The sequence below is a fragment of the Chiloscyllium punctatum genome, chromosome 38 (assembly GCF_047496795.1).
Source record: "Chiloscyllium punctatum isolate Juve2018m chromosome 38, sChiPun1.3, whole genome shotgun sequence".
NCBI lineage: Eukaryota > Metazoa > Chordata > Chondrichthyes > Orectolobiformes > Hemiscylliidae > Chiloscyllium > Chiloscyllium punctatum.
In genome coordinates this window covers 63,593,032-63,608,549 of record NC_092776.1, presented here as the reverse complement: position 1 = coordinate 63,608,549, position 15,518 = coordinate 63,593,032, and the positions used below count along the sequence as shown (strand labels likewise).

Genomic DNA, 15,518 nt, shown 5'->3' with positions numbered 1-15,518 from the left:
TTCCCCTCCCCCCACCTTACCATAGTTCCAACCTGCCAGCTCAGTACCATCCTCATGACCTGTCCTACCTGCCAATCTTCCTCCCACCTATCCACTCCACCCTCTGCTCTGACCTATCACCTTCATCCCTACCTCTATCCACCTGTTGTACTCTTACCTGCCTTCTCCCCAGCCCCACCCCCCTCCTATTTATCTCTCTACCCCGGAGGCTCCCTGCCTCATTCCTGATGAAGGGCTTTTGCCCAAAACATTGATTTTCCTACTCCTTGGATGCTGCCTGACCTGCTGTGCCTTTCCAACATCATTCTAATCTAGACTCTGATCTCCACTCATTTTCACCTATAACCTGGTGTTGCATGATTTTTTAACTTTGTCCACCCCATTCCAACACTGGCACCTCCACATCATGGCTACAATATGATGGATTGACAATGCAATATAACTCAGCAGCAATTAGAACTTTGATAGCAGAGAACTGGTAAAATAAACATAAACAGACTTCACACCCTCCCACAGTAAAATAGAGGTTATATTTTCCAGCCTGATTTGTTTTATTTTTGGCTGGAGGCACAGTTAGTTTTGTAGATATGCAAAGTGTTGTATTTTGCTAAGACTAACAAGGGCCCTTTGGCCCAAACTGGTCCATGCCAACTAAAGTGTTCATCCACACTAACCCCACTTCCCTGCACTTGGCCCATATCTTTCTAAACTTTTCCTATCCGTGTATTTGTCCAAATGCCTTTTAAATGTTAAGGTACTTGCTTCAACCACTTCCACTGGCAGCTCATTCCATATGCATACCACCCTCTGTGTAAAAATGTTGCCCCGCAGCTTCCCATTTATTCTTACCCCTCTAACCTTAAACTGATGCCCTCAAGTCCTCGATTCCCCAATCCTGGGAAAAAGACTCAGTGCATTCACCCTATCCATGCCTCTCAGGATCTTATACACTTCCATAAGATTCCCCCTCAGTCTCCTACGCTCTAAAGAAAAAAGTCCTAGTTTGTCCAGTCTCTCCCTATAACTCAGACCATTGAGTTCTGGCAACATCTTTGTAAATGTTTTCTGCACTCTTTCCAGTTTAATAACATCCTACCTATTGCAAGGTGACCAAAACCAAACAATACTCCAAGTGCAGCCTCACCAACATCCTATACAATGTAAACATAACCACTCAACTTCAATACTCAATGCCCTGACTGATGAAGGCCAGTGCGCCAAAAGCCTCCTTCACTGTCCTGTCCACCTGTGACTCCACTTTCAGAGAACCGTGTACCTGAACTCCAAGGTCCCTCTGTTCTACTGCACTCCTTAACCATTCACCATGAAACTCCTACCTTGAAATGACTTTCCAAAATGCAAGACTTCACACTTATCTATATTAAACTCCACTTCTCAGCCCACTTCCAGAGCTGCTCAAAGTTCTGCTGCAATTTCTGATAACCTTCCTTACTGTCCATGATACCACCTATTTGAGTGTCATCAGCAACCTTACTAACCATGCCTCATAATTCTCATCCAAATCATTGATATAGCTAACAAACAGCAATGGGCTTAGCACTGATCTTGAGGCACTCAACTAGTCACAGGCCCCCAGTCCGACAAGCATCCTTCCACTATTACCTGCTTCCTACCACCAAGCCAATTTTGTTCTAATTGTCAGCTCCCCGTGGATTCCATGTGATCGAACCTTCCAGAGAAGCCTCCCATGATGAACCTTATCAAAGGCCTTACTGAAATCCATATAGACTACTGCCCTGCCCTCATCAACCTTCCTGGTCACTTCATCAAAGAACTCTAACAATGGTGAGGCATGAACTCCCATGCACAAAGCCATGCTGACTACTCCTAATCAAACCCTGTCTTTCCAAGTGCATGTATATCTTATCTCTCCGAATCTTCTCAAGTAACTGACCTATCACAGATGTTAAGCTTACTGGTTTATAGTTCCCAGCTTTTTCTTTGTGGTCCTTCTTGAACAAGGACACAACGCTTGCTACCCTCCTGTCTTCCTTGGCTAACAATGATGCAAAAATATCAGCCAGGATCTCTGCAATTTCTTCTCTAGCCTCTTGCAGTGTTCTTGGATATATCTGGTAAGGAACAGGAGATTTATCCACCTTCATCCATTCGAATACGTCCAAGACCTTGACTACTAAAATATGGACTGTCCCCAAGATATCACTTCTAACTTCTCCAAATTAATAAGAAATATTTAATAATCTCACGTCCACTGCCTTCTAAGCCAGAGAGTTCCATGTCTCACAGTCCTCTGAGAGAAAATATCTATCTTCTCTGGCTTAATACGTTGACCCCTATTTTAAAACAATGCCCCCTAATTCTGAACTCACCTCACCTCTCCATATTTACCTTATCAACACCATTCAGGATCTTGTACACTTCAGTAGAATCATCCCTCATTCTTCTAAACTCTAGCAGAAGGTCGCCTAGCCTGTCCATAAGGCAGATATCAACCTAATAAAACTGCTCTAACTCACCCCTACCGCATTTACCTCATACCTTAAATATAGAGCCCAAACTGCACTTGAGTATTTGAGATGTGGTCTCACTGATGACTGTAAAAGTGAAGCATTACCATCCTTACTTTTATGTTTAATTCCTCTCATAATAAAGGAAAACATCTCTTAATGTTCTTCATTATATGCCGTACTGCATACTAACTTCTTGTGACTCATAAACTTGCATTTTGGAATATTGTAATTGTAATCATCATTTCAGTAATACTCTGTGTTTTGTCTTCTTCCTACAAAGTGAGCAACTTCACGTTTTCTCACATTAAACTCCATCTGCCAGATTTTCTTTCACAGCTAATTATCTACTCATGAACTGAATTTTGTAACATAACAGGTGAAAGTGTGGTGTGTAATGGGAATAAATTGTCTTTTTTCTGTCTGTGGGATGTCTGCACTGTGTTACTGTCATGCCCTGTCATTTTCACTGTGGCATTCAACAAGACAATGGAGCAGAATTAAGTCTTCCGCAGTCATCTCATTTGGAGATGAAAGGTAAGGTGTTTGGGGAGCTGAGGATTTAGAACATAGAACAGTACAGCACAGACCAGGCCCTTCAGCCCACGATGTTGTGCTGACCATTGATCTTCATGTATGCACCCTCAAATTTCTGTGACCATATGCATGTCCAGCAGTCTCTTAAATGTCCCCAATGACCTTACTTCCACAACTGCTGCTGGCAACACATTCCATGCTCTCACAACTCTGTGTAAAGAACCCGCCTCTGACATCCCCTCTACACTTTCCTCCAACCAGCTTAAAACTATGACCCCACGTGTTAGCCATTTCTGCCCTGGGAAATAGTCTCCAGTGAAGACACCAGTGTTGGACTGGGGTGTACAAAGTTAAAAATCACACAACACCAGGTTATAGTTCATCAGGTGATTGTCCTGGGAGCTGATGGCATGCTTGTGAGGAATCCTTGTCGGATTCACTATTTCCACACAATCGATGCTAATATTTCATTATTTCTGTGTCAATTCCGTCAGTTACAATACAGGTGTGAAAAGTGCAATGGACATGCTAAGGAATCTGGGACTGGAGCCCTCCGAAGAAGATGGCATTGCTGTTAGACAAATTTGCAAAATTGTCTCATTTCGCTCAGCCACACTCTGTTCAGCCACTCTAGCTGTTATTCTGCAACATATCAAAAATAATAAGAAAATGAAGCGGCTTCGAACAACAGTGGGTATTACTGGGACACTGTACAGAAAAAATATGCAGTAAGTAACATACATCCAAAATCTTTGTCTCAATGTTGCTTCAGAGCAGTTATACTTTTCTTGATCACTATGTTGCTGAAGATGCCAATTCTAGCTGGGATATGGTTTCTTGGGGTACAGTTCCCTGAGTACAATACCATGGGATTAAGTCCCCTTGTATACAGTTCCATAGGTTGCAGTGCCCTGAAATATACCTCCTTGGGGGACAGTTTAATGGGGTGCGATTCTCTGGGTTACAGTTCCCTGGAATATATTTGCTGGGCTATATTCTGGTTAATCACATTATTAAATTTGTTCATGTCTTGATTTACAAGCAAGAGAAACTGGTAGTGGCTATTAATTCTCTGAGCTCATCCAATTAGCTCATCTAACTTGTGTGGAAAGAGAGGGACAAGACTGAGGAGGTCAATAAACACTCTCTGCAGCAGAAAAGATATATGTGGATCTTGATTTTAATCTCACCAAACGGGTTTGGTATTTATTAATAATAGTAACAGAGGATGATTGCCTAAAGTTAGAGACAGAAGTTTGGAGTTAGTTTGAGTTAGAATGGCAATAATCAAATGCAAGGTGTCAGGTGTGATTTCCCACCAATGTTTTGTAAAGCTGGACCATACAATCTTTGGAAAGAAAAGTGAATATTTAGTTTTGGGTTGGGGTTAGATGTAAAGTATTTTCTGAGTTAGAGGCTCAGCAATTGAATACTGAAGAAGGACTTGGGAATTTTGTATAAATATTATGGACAAAATTTATAAGAAGGATATACTGGTTAGGTGAATTGGCCATGCTAAATTGCCCATAGTGTTCAGGGATGTGTAGGTTGGATGCATTAGTCGGGGTTTAATATAGGATAATAAGATAGGGGAGTGGGTTTGGGTGTGTTACTCTTTGGAGAGTCAGTGTGGACTTGTTGGGCCAAAGGACCTGTTTCTATGCTGTCAGGATTCTATGAAGGTCACTTTTTAAATCAGGCATAGTCAGACTTGGATAACTTGAGACAGTTAGATGGATATTCTTTGAGATAATATATAATTGAATTTAATGGCCTACATGTAATATTGAAAAAAATCTACTTGGACTTTCCTAAGCTAGTGTTTGCCTTTAATTTGATGGATTAGACCAGATGTGGAAGCCTTAACAAAAAAAAAAGTCCTCGAACAGTGCCTGAGGGCGACATGATGGCTCAGTGTTTGGCACTGCTGCCTCACAGTGCCAGGGACCAAGGTTCAATTCCAGCCTCGGCCAACTGCCTGTGTGGAGTTTGCACATTCTCCCCGTGCCTGCGTGGGTTTCCTTCCGTGTGTTCCAGTTTCCTCCCACAATCCAAAGTTGTGCATGTTAGGTGAATTAGCCATCCTAAATTACCCATAGTGTTCAGGGAAGTGTAGGTTAGGTGCATTAGTCAGGGCAAATGTAGAGTAGTAGGGGAATGGGTTTGGGTGGGTTACTCTTCAGAGGGTCGATGTGGACTTGTTGGGCCAAAAGGCCTGTTTGCACACTGCAAGGATTCTCCAATTCTATGAAAACATTCATTCCCAATGGTCTTCATGGCACAAAAGGGGCATTGAGCAACAGCACACAAGAGGGACTCAATGGTAGCAGCATTTTGAGAACTTCCAGATAAGGGAACAAGTATCAATATGAAAGAAAGGACCTGATCAAAATGGGTTAGGTTAGAGACACAAAAACAGAAATTGCTGGAGAAAGGTTGCAGACACCTTTGGCAGGTATGACAGGAAATGGAGAAGAACAAGATAAGAATGAAATACAAACAGAAGTTGCTGGTGAAACTCAGCAGGCCTGGCAGAATAAAAGAAGGGTCACCAGATTTGAAATGTTAACTGTGCTTTTCCCCCACAGATGCTGCCAAATCTGCAAGTTTCGCCAACTATTTGTGTTTTTATTTCAGATCTCCAGAATCCGCAGTTCTTTGTTTTGTTTTCAGATAAGAATGAATCCTAGGAATGCCTGGGGGATGCTCAACTGATGGTTTACATGTGACTCAATATACCATCGTGCAATGAGTTGTCGGAAACAGAATAACAAGGATACAAAACACAGAAGGAGAACAGGGCAATACTGATCAGGCAGAAGGATGTGTACTAGTCACAAGAAGCTTGAACCCAGTAGTGAATGTTCTAATTGCAAATATGTTCACTTGTGCTGTGGTACAGATGCACGTCAAAGATGTGTAGAATTGATTTGTTAAAATGTTACTGAGGATTCTCCAAATAATAAGATCCAAAGAAAGCCAATAGCAAGACCAGAATCTGTTGCCTATCCCTAACTGCCTCTGAACTGATGGCTTGCTAGGACATTGCAGAGACATTTAAGAGTCAACCACATTGCTGTGTGTCTGGAGTCACATGTAGGCCAGACAAAGAGGCAGATTTCCTTCTCTGAAGGACATTAGTGAATGAGATTTTAGATTACTTACAGTGTGGAAACAGGCCCTTCGGCCCAACAAGTCCACACCGCCCCGCCGAAGCGTAACCCACCCATACCCCTACATCTACATTTACCCCTTACCTAACACTATGGGCAATTTAGCATGGCCAATTCACCTGGCCTGCACATCTTTGGACTGTGGGAGGAAACCGGAGCACCCGGAGGAAACCCACGCAGACACGGGGAGAACGTGCAAACTCCACACAGTCAGTCGCCTGAGGCGGGATTCTTTTACAGCAATCAATGATAGCTTCATTGTCATCACTACTGAGACTAGGTTCCTATTCCAGATTTATTAAAATGTGGTAGGATTTGAATCTGAGTTCCTAAAACATTCACCTGGCCCTCCAGATCATGCATCTACTAACATTAACACTTAACTGTCAGGACAAGAAATGAAGGTCCCATTATGGTAAACCAGAATAGCTCCAGAGTTGACTATGAGCAAGTGATCTTAATTGATCTTTGAGTTTAAGAGCTGGGTTATTTGCTCCTTCCAGCTCTCCCTACCCATTCCTGACTTTGATGGTTTGCATTGCCCGTAATGAGCTTCGCATGTAAATGTCTAAGTGGCGACATAAATGACTTCCTGGTGATGATTAATAATTTAAAAATGGAATGGTGATTTGGTCATGGGAAAGCAGTTCAGTTGTGAGCGATAAACTTCTGGAAAGAAAAAAAGAACAATAAAAAAGAGCTGGGTTTCCTGCATTCATGCCTCAGAGATGGAGCATGTGATGTACATAATAGTCTTGATGCCTTTAGAGAAAGATAAGCACAGTAGGGTGTGGAATGCTTTATTTTCCCTTCCAATTCCATGTTGATTTACCCCCTTCCTGCTTTCTCTACCTTCCCCTCACATTTTGATGGTCAGCATTGCCCTGAACAATATTTACATTTGAATATCCACAGTGTTTTAATGTGGTGTTTAATAGATGGAGAAAAAAAGGTCACGTTGCACGGTGATGGGAGTAAAGGTACTTACCCTCCCCAACCCCCCCAATGCTTCTCCTCCCCACCCATATCCCTGCCCCCACCCCTTCCCACCTTTGATTATTTAAATCACCCTTAATGGGCTTTTCACGTAATTGAATCAACTGGAAATGCAGGTGATTCACTGGTAGTATTTAATAGGAACAAAAGTACCATGCTGAAGTGGCTAAAAACATGTGCAGCAGCACTTTTGGATATATTAAAAAAAAGAGTTGAGTTCCATCGTCTACATTTCCCTTAATGGGCATTTTGCATAAATTGATCAATTGAAGAAAAAGTATAATTTACTGGTGGTGGCTAATGGCTAAATGTAAGAGCACTTCTGAATATAAAAAGGATGCTGAATTCTCAGCGGGTGGGTGTTGTGACTCCCAATACCCAGGTTCAGATCCCACCTTGCACTAGATATATCTGAACATAGAACATAGAACATAGAAGAATACAGCGCAGTACAGGCCCTTCGGCCCTCGATGTTGCGCCGATCAAAGCCCACCTAACCTACACTAACCCACTATCCTCCATATACCTATCCAATGCCCGCTTAAATACCCATAAAGAGGGAGAGTCCACTACTGCTACTGGCAGGGCATTCCATGAACTTACGACTCGCTGAGTGAAGAACCTACCCCTAACATCAGTCCTATATCTAGCCCCCCTTAATTTAAAGCTATGCCCCCTTGTAATAGCTGACTCCATACGTGGAAAAAGGTTCTCACTGTCAACCCTATCTAACCCCCTAATCATCTTGTACACCTCTATCAAATCACCCCTAAACCTTCTTTTCTCCAATGAAAACAACCCCAAGTGCCTCAGCCTTTCCTCATAGGATCTTCCTACCATACCAGGCAACATCCTGGTAAACTTCCTCTGCACCCGTTCCAGTGCCTCCACATCCTTCCTATAGTATGGCGACCAAAACTGCACACAATATTCCAGATGCGGCCGCACCAGGTTGATGTAAGAGAAAAAAAAAGCTGGCACACACAATATCCACCAATGCTCTCAATATCTTTAGAGAGAGGTAGGCACCATAGGGGATACAGTGCGTTATCTTCTCTTCGAACTCCATTTTGATTCAGTGCCCTCCCTCTCTCCCTCACTACCAGGATGGGATTTGCATGTCAATTTGTAATTGAATCAGAAACATGAGTGGTTTTGTGGTGGAGGATGAGGGAGAAAGGTAAGATGAGTGGTCTGATGGTGGGAGAAAGAAGTGTTCAGTGGTGCATAAAAGCACTTTTGGAAATAAAGAGGACAAAGGCATTTCTGTGCAGAAGCCTGTGGCCCTGAGTCTTGGATTGAAGAGGAATTTGACAGTGAGGAGCAGCAAGTCCAAAACATAAACCACAGGGAACAGAAAGCTGTGTATAATTATTGCCCACATGGATCCCACAACAAGTATAGGAATAGTCACCCTCTCAGAAAAGGCAACAGAAACTCTCCCAGTGATTCCTCACCACGGGTTTCAGGTGCATATAAAATCTGGTGTGATGGTTGTGAGAAGCATATCGGAATGGGTGTCCAGTACAACACAGCCAAGAAAAGGTTAGGAACTACTACACAACCCCCACCTCCAGGTTTTGGATGAAGTCCCATTTGTGTGTGAAGCGCATTGAGATATCGACTGACCCAGCAAACGGTGACTGTGATAATCAAACAAAGAACTGCAAATGCAAAGTGATGGAGAAATTCAGTAGGTCTGGCAGCATCTGTAGAGCAAAAACAGAGTTAATGTTTTCAGTCCAGCGATCCTTCTTCAGAACTGCAAGTTCAACTGCAACTCCTGCTGATTTTCTCCAGCACTTTATTTTTGTTTACGACTATAGGATAGTGAGAGAAACATGGCAAGAAGAGGAGAGAAGAACAATGAACATTTCTTAACAGCTGAGTATGAAAAGAAGTTGAAGACAGATGCATGTATTAAGCTGGAGCACGGAGTCAGTGACCAGGAGGGACTGAAGATTACCATTCTCACCCTGTCCAACATCCAGGAATTGCAGAGTACCGGGAAAGTACCTTTTCTTACTAGAACGCTAATAATAAATTCTGGGATGAGAAGATGTCCTGTGAATTGTTTAATTGTGCAACATGATTCAAGACTGAATGTGGCTGGACTTCAGAGTCTTCTGACCTGTTGGTTGTGGAATCATTTGGCTCTATGCATCACTTGCTGCTTACGCCACTTAGCATGCAAGGAACCCTATATTGTAGCTTCACTAGATTAGCACCTCATTTTTAGATATACCTTGCTCCTTGCATACTCCTCTGCGGTCTCTGTTGAACTAGAGTGGAGACAATGGTATGTGGTTGCAATATAGTTGCAATGAGTTGGAATATAATTTGCTGCTAGTGGCTGGACCACTTTTGGAATACTGGTCCTCCTGCTATAGGAAAGGCATTGTGAAACTTGAAAGGTAACAGAAAAGATTTACAATGATGTTGCCAGGTTTGGAGGGTTTGAGCCAAAGGGAGAGGCTAAATAGGCTGGGGCTATTTTCCCCGGAGCATCAGAGGCTGAGGGGTGACCTTACAGAGGTTTATAAAATCATGTGGGGCCTTAGTAGGGTGAATAGCCAAGGTCTTTTTCCAAGTAAGGGAGTTAAAACTAGAAGGCATAGATTTAAGGTGAGAGGGGAAAGATATAAAAGGTTCCCTAGGGACAACTTTTTCTAGCAGAGGGAGATGTGTGTATGGAATGAGCTGCCAGAGGAAGTGGGGGAGGCTGGTATAATTACACCATTTAAAAGGTATCTGAACAGGTCCATGAATAGGAAAGGTTTAGAAGGATATGGGCCAAATACTGACAAATGGGACTAGATTAATTTAGGATATCTGGTCAGGATGGACGAGTTGGAGATTTGTTTCTGTATGACTCCATAACCGTATGTCAAAAAAGGTGGAAGAGAAGGATGAAGCTCTTTGGAGTAACACATCTCTCAGTACCCTACTGCTTCAGTAGTCTAAGGAGGATTATCACCTGTCTTCAGTTCTGAAATTCCACCTGAAATTCTTAGGAGGGCAAGCAGAGAATGAAACAGAAGGAAATCACCTCACGGTCCTGATTTGTATCGTCCTAAGTCACAGGTGGTGAGAAGGCTGGTGAGACCTTGAAAAAAAAACTAAATGCTGTAAATGAATAAAATATCAACAACAGGTCTGGAAATAGCCCAAATAAATTTGCTGCAAGTATTCTTGGAAAAATCCGATGGAAATCGGAAAGCCTAAAACAGCACTTGCTTTTGGTCAGCAGAGAAATAGATTCCAGGCTGGAGATCAGAAACAGAATTGATCAAAGCCATCGCGTACCAGACCGTACAACTGAAGAGAGTACAGTAATTGAGGGAAAAAGCTGATGATTCCCTACACTCTGAGGCAGTGATGGACTCTGAATGAGATGCTATCTCCACGTTGCAGATTATTCTGACACCATTTGAAGCATAGGTATTTTCTGTACTGTGCCTGTATGTAAATAAATGCAGTTTTTCTGATCCATAATTCTTTCAATACATACATTTTGTCTTCAACCTGAGTATTTCTGTGGAAAAAAGAGCTAGAAGTTTGGGGTCTTCTGACAGATTGCAAGTGCCTTTTTCCTTTGTGAAGGAGGCCCAGCTCCATGGCTTACTTGCTCCACAGTTGTGTAAAACACTTCTGACCAGGTTGATTTTCTTTATTAAAAATAAGAGCTAGGCTCTTATATGAGAAGAAAGAATTGGGTTCTTGCTGAGTTGGGGTTTGAGTTGGGGCATGGGAAAGGATACCAAAGGGAAAATGGAAAGTCATATTTGTGCTGAACTATAGATCACAATAAAACCTTTGTAAACCTCTAGAAGTATTTTGTTTAGGGATATGTTACTTGGGGGTAAATGTAGAATAATAGGGTAGGGGAATGGGTTTGGGTGGGATATCTTCAGAGGGTTGGTGTGGACTAGTTGGGCCGAAGGGCTGTTTCCACACTAAGGATTCCATGATACCTTGTTCAACATATCAATATTGGTCTGTGATAGATATGGCACTGGTCTCCCTGGCTTGGGAAAGAAGTACAATTTGCTCCACTTTTTCTGAGTCCCTGAATACCTTGCATACAGGGAAAAGGGCATTTATCAAGCCTAAGATTTCAGAGAAACGTGGTGAGTATTATATGAGGCCATCAGATATAAATTTTAATCCAGGGTACATTATATATATATATATATATATATATATACACACATTATATTGACTCTGATTGTATATTTACAGAGTCTGACATGCACACTGCATACATGTGGGCATTTACAAGGAGCAGGTTATGACACATAAGGGAATGACTGACTATGGCTACAGTGATATTGAAGAACAGGATAAGGATATTTGTTGGCACAAGTCACATATGTGCCAAAGGAGCAAGTGAATGGAGGGATACCACTATTATAGATAGAGCAGGAAAAGACACCAACAAATACAAAAAAACCCAGAACAAGAACAAAGAACTGTACAGCTCTAAAAGGACCCTTTGGCCCACAATCCTGTGTGGTCACATGATGCCCTTCTAAACTAAAAACATTTTGCCTCTATGTAGTCAACATACTTTTATTCCCTGCCTATTCATGTATCTGTCAGACTGTTGCTATTATATCTGTTTCTACTACCTCCTCTAGCAGTAAATTCCAGACACTTACCATTCTCTGTGTAAAAAGCCCACCTCTCATGTCTCTTTTAAACTTTACCCCTTTTACCTTAACCGTCTGACTCCTAGTAATAGACATTTCTACCCTGAAATAAACTCTGACTATCTATTCTATTCATACCTCTTATCATTTTGTAAACTTCTATCAGGTTGCCCCTCAGCCTCTGATGTTCAAGTGAAAACAAACTAAGTTTATCCAATCTCTTATCATAGCTGATATCCTGGTAAATGTTTTCTGAACCTTCTCCAAAGCGTGCACATCCTTTTGGTCGAGTGGTGACTAGTGCTGCATGCAATACTCCAAACCTGGCCGAACTAAAGTTCTGTACAGCTGCAACATGACTTACCAATTTTTATTCTCTGTGCCCCAGTTGATATCGTGCACCTTCTTGACCTTCTCCTTTTGTGTTACCACTTTCAGGGAACTATGGACCTATAAGCCTAAACACCTCTGTATGTTAATGCTATTAAGGGTTCTGCCATTTACTGCATTACACCTTCCAAAATGCGTTACCTCACCTTAATCTGGTTTAAATTAATCTGGCATAGTTTTAAATTAAGGGGTAGTAGGTATAGGACAGATGTTAGGGGTAGATTCTTTACTCAGCGAGTCGTGAGTTCATGGAATGCCCTGCCAGTAGCAGTGGTGGACTCTCCCTCTTTATGGGCATTTAAATGGGCATTGGATAGGCATATGGAGGATAGTGGGCTAGTGTAGGTTGGGTGGGCTTGGATCGGCGCAACATTGAGGGCCAAAGGGCCTATACTGCGCTGTATTTTTCTATGTTCTAAAATCCATCTGCCATTTCTCAGTCCAAATCTCCAGCCTATCAATTTCCTGCTGTATCCTTTGGCAATCCTCCTCACTATCTGCAGCTGCCCAATCTTTGTATCATCTGTAAACTTATTAATCAGGTCATCTGATTGCTCCAAATGGTTTCTATACATTCCAAACAACAAAGTTCTTGGCACTGATCCTGCAGAACAGCACTGGGTCACAGATCTCCAGTCTGAAAAACCCTCTTCTACCGCTACTGTCTGTCTTCTATGATCATGTCAGTTCTACATTCCCATTAGCTGACCACAGATCCCATGTGTCCTCCCCTTTTGTATCAGCCTGCCAAGATGGACCTTGTCAAAGGCCTTACTAAAGCCCGTGTGGACAACATCCACTGCCCCGCCCTCATCAATCATCTAATCATCAAATGTATAGAGAAGAAAGAAGGTAGGGATTTAGGATTGTTGTGGGAAAGATTGGAGTGGGAAAAGGTCCTGATCACAATTAATATTCTTTAAAGAAAGCAACTAGAGTACCGAATCGAGAGGACAAGTACAAACCAATACTCTAGGTGCGATCTCACCAATGTCAAAAAATATGGCCCTGGAAGAGCACAAGTGGTCAGGCAGCATCCAGGGAGCAGGAGAATCAATGTTTCGAGCATAAGCTGTTCATCAGGAATGTGGAATGTGGAATGTGGAATGTGGGGGGGGGGGGGGGGGGGGGGGGGGGGAAGGGGCCAAGGGCACTGATAAATGGGGGTTTTAGGGCTGGGGCAAAGGTAGCTGGGAATGCGATAGGTGGATGAAGGTGGGGGGGTGATGATGGTGAGGTCGGAGTGAAGTGTGGAGTGGATAGGTGGGAAGGAAGACGGACTGGTGTCGCGTTGGAAGGTTGGATCTGGGATAAGGTTGGAGATGGGGTGATGAGGAAACTGGTGAAATTGACATTGATTCTGTGTGATTGCAGGGTCCCAAGGCAGACGATGAGGTATTCTTCTTCCAGGTGTCAGGTAGCTAGGATTCGGCGGTGGAGGAGGCCCAGGACTTGCATTTCCTTGGTGGAGTGGGAGGGGGAGTTGAACTGTTTGGCCACAGGGCGGTGGAGTAAGGTGTGTCCCAGAGATGTTCTTTGAAACATTCCGCAAGTGTCCTGTCTTCCCAATGTAGAGGACACCACATGGAGAGCAACAGACACAATAGATGTGTTTGAAGGTGCAGGAAAATTTCTGCCAGGGTCTTCAATGGAAGTGAGGAGGGAGGTGTGGGCACAGGTATTACACCTTTTGCGGTGGTAAGGGAAGGTGCTGGGACTGGAAGGTGGGTTGTTGGGGGTGGGGCAGTGTGGACCTAATGAGGGAGTCACAGAGGGAATGCAGACCACTCCACCCTATCATCATCACCCCCCACCTTCATCCACCTATTGCATTCCTAGCTACATTCTCCTCAGCCCCACCCTCCTCCCATTTATCTCTCAGCCCCCTTGCCCTCCCGCACCTGATTAGAACTTATGCTCCTGCTCCTCGGATGCTGCCTGAATGGCTGTGCTTTTCCAGCACCATATGTTTTGACTCTGATCTCCAGCATCAGCAGTCCTCACTTTCTCCCAGTGATCTCATCAATATCCTGTGCAACAACACTTCCATTCTTTTATACCCTATCCTCCTTGCAACAACTGCCAGTTACCTCCCAGTCCTTGTCTCATATTAACTTTCTTTATGACTCATGTACCAGGACATCCCGAGATAGAGTCAAGAGCTTGCACTATACTAATCCCACTTTATAGCACTTAGCCCATAGTCTTGAATATTATGATGTTTCAAGTGCTTACCCAAGTACTTTTTGAAGGTTGTGAGGTTAGTAGTGAGAAGGAAGGTCTCAAGTTAGAGGAAGATAGCAAGATTGGTCAGATGGGCAGATCAGTGGCAGTTTGTGTTTAATCTTGATAAATGTGAGGTGATGCATTTTGCAAGAACTAACAAGGAAGGAAGTACACAATGAATGGCAGGACACAAGGAAACTCAGAGGAACAAAAGGATCTTGGGGTGCTTGTCCACAGGTCAGTGAAAATGGCAGGACAGGTTAATAGGGTAGTTAAGAAGGCACACAGGATGCTTGCCTTTACCAGTCAAGATATAGTTTATAACAGCAGGAAAGTTATTTTGGAGCTGTACGGACTTTGGTTACACCACAGTTAGAGTACTGTGTGCAGTTCTGGTCACTGCACAAATGGAAAGATATGATTCTACTGGAATGGATGCAGAAGAGATTCACGAGGATATTGTCTGGGATTGAACATTTCAGCTATGAAGAGAGGCTGGATAAGCTTGGGTTTTCTTCGGAGAAGGTTGAAGGAGAACCTGATAGAGGTGTCCAAAATTGAGGGGCATGGATAGGGTGAAGGGTCAAGAAAAAGGGAGCACACTTTTAAAGTGAAAGGTATGAAGTTGGAATCCCTACAGTGTAGAAACAGGCCCTTTGGCCCAACAAGTCCACACTGACCTTCCAAAGAGTAACCCTACCCAGACCTATTCCCCTACATTTACTAATGCATCTAACCTACACATCCCTGAACACTATGGACAATTTAGCATGGCCAAGTCACCTAACCTACACATCTTTGGGTTGTGCGAGGAAATCGGAGCACCCTGAGGAAACCCACGCAGTTATGGGGAGAACATGTAAACTCCGCATAGATAGTCACCACAGGCTGGAATCGAACCCAGGTCCCTGGCACTATGAGCCACCATGCCACGCCCAGGTTTACATGGAATTTAAGAAAAAAATACCTCATCCAGAAGGTGGTTGTGGTCTGGAATGCACTGTCTAGGGGGGTAGCTGAGGCAGGTAACCTCACAACCTTTAAAAAGTACTTGG

At 43.2% G+C, this 15,518-nt stretch overlaps 1 protein-coding gene and 1 pseudogene across 1 annotated transcript in view; both read left to right on the top strand.

The window, feature by feature from the left end:
* The window catches only part of LOC140463675 (hexokinase-1-like), a 158,532-nt gene that overhangs the window by 58,563 nt on the left and 84,451 nt on the right, over positions 1 to 15,518 (top strand). Inside the window, exon 8 of the mRNA XM_072558016.1 lies at positions 3,521 to 3,754. Coding sequence (XP_072414117.1) covers positions 3,521 to 3,754 — 234 coding nt within the window. The remainder of the gene's footprint in view (positions 1 to 3,520; positions 3,755 to 15,518) is intronic.
* LOC140463259 (probable splicing factor YJU2B) lies at positions 9,037 to 10,636 on the top strand (annotated as a pseudogene).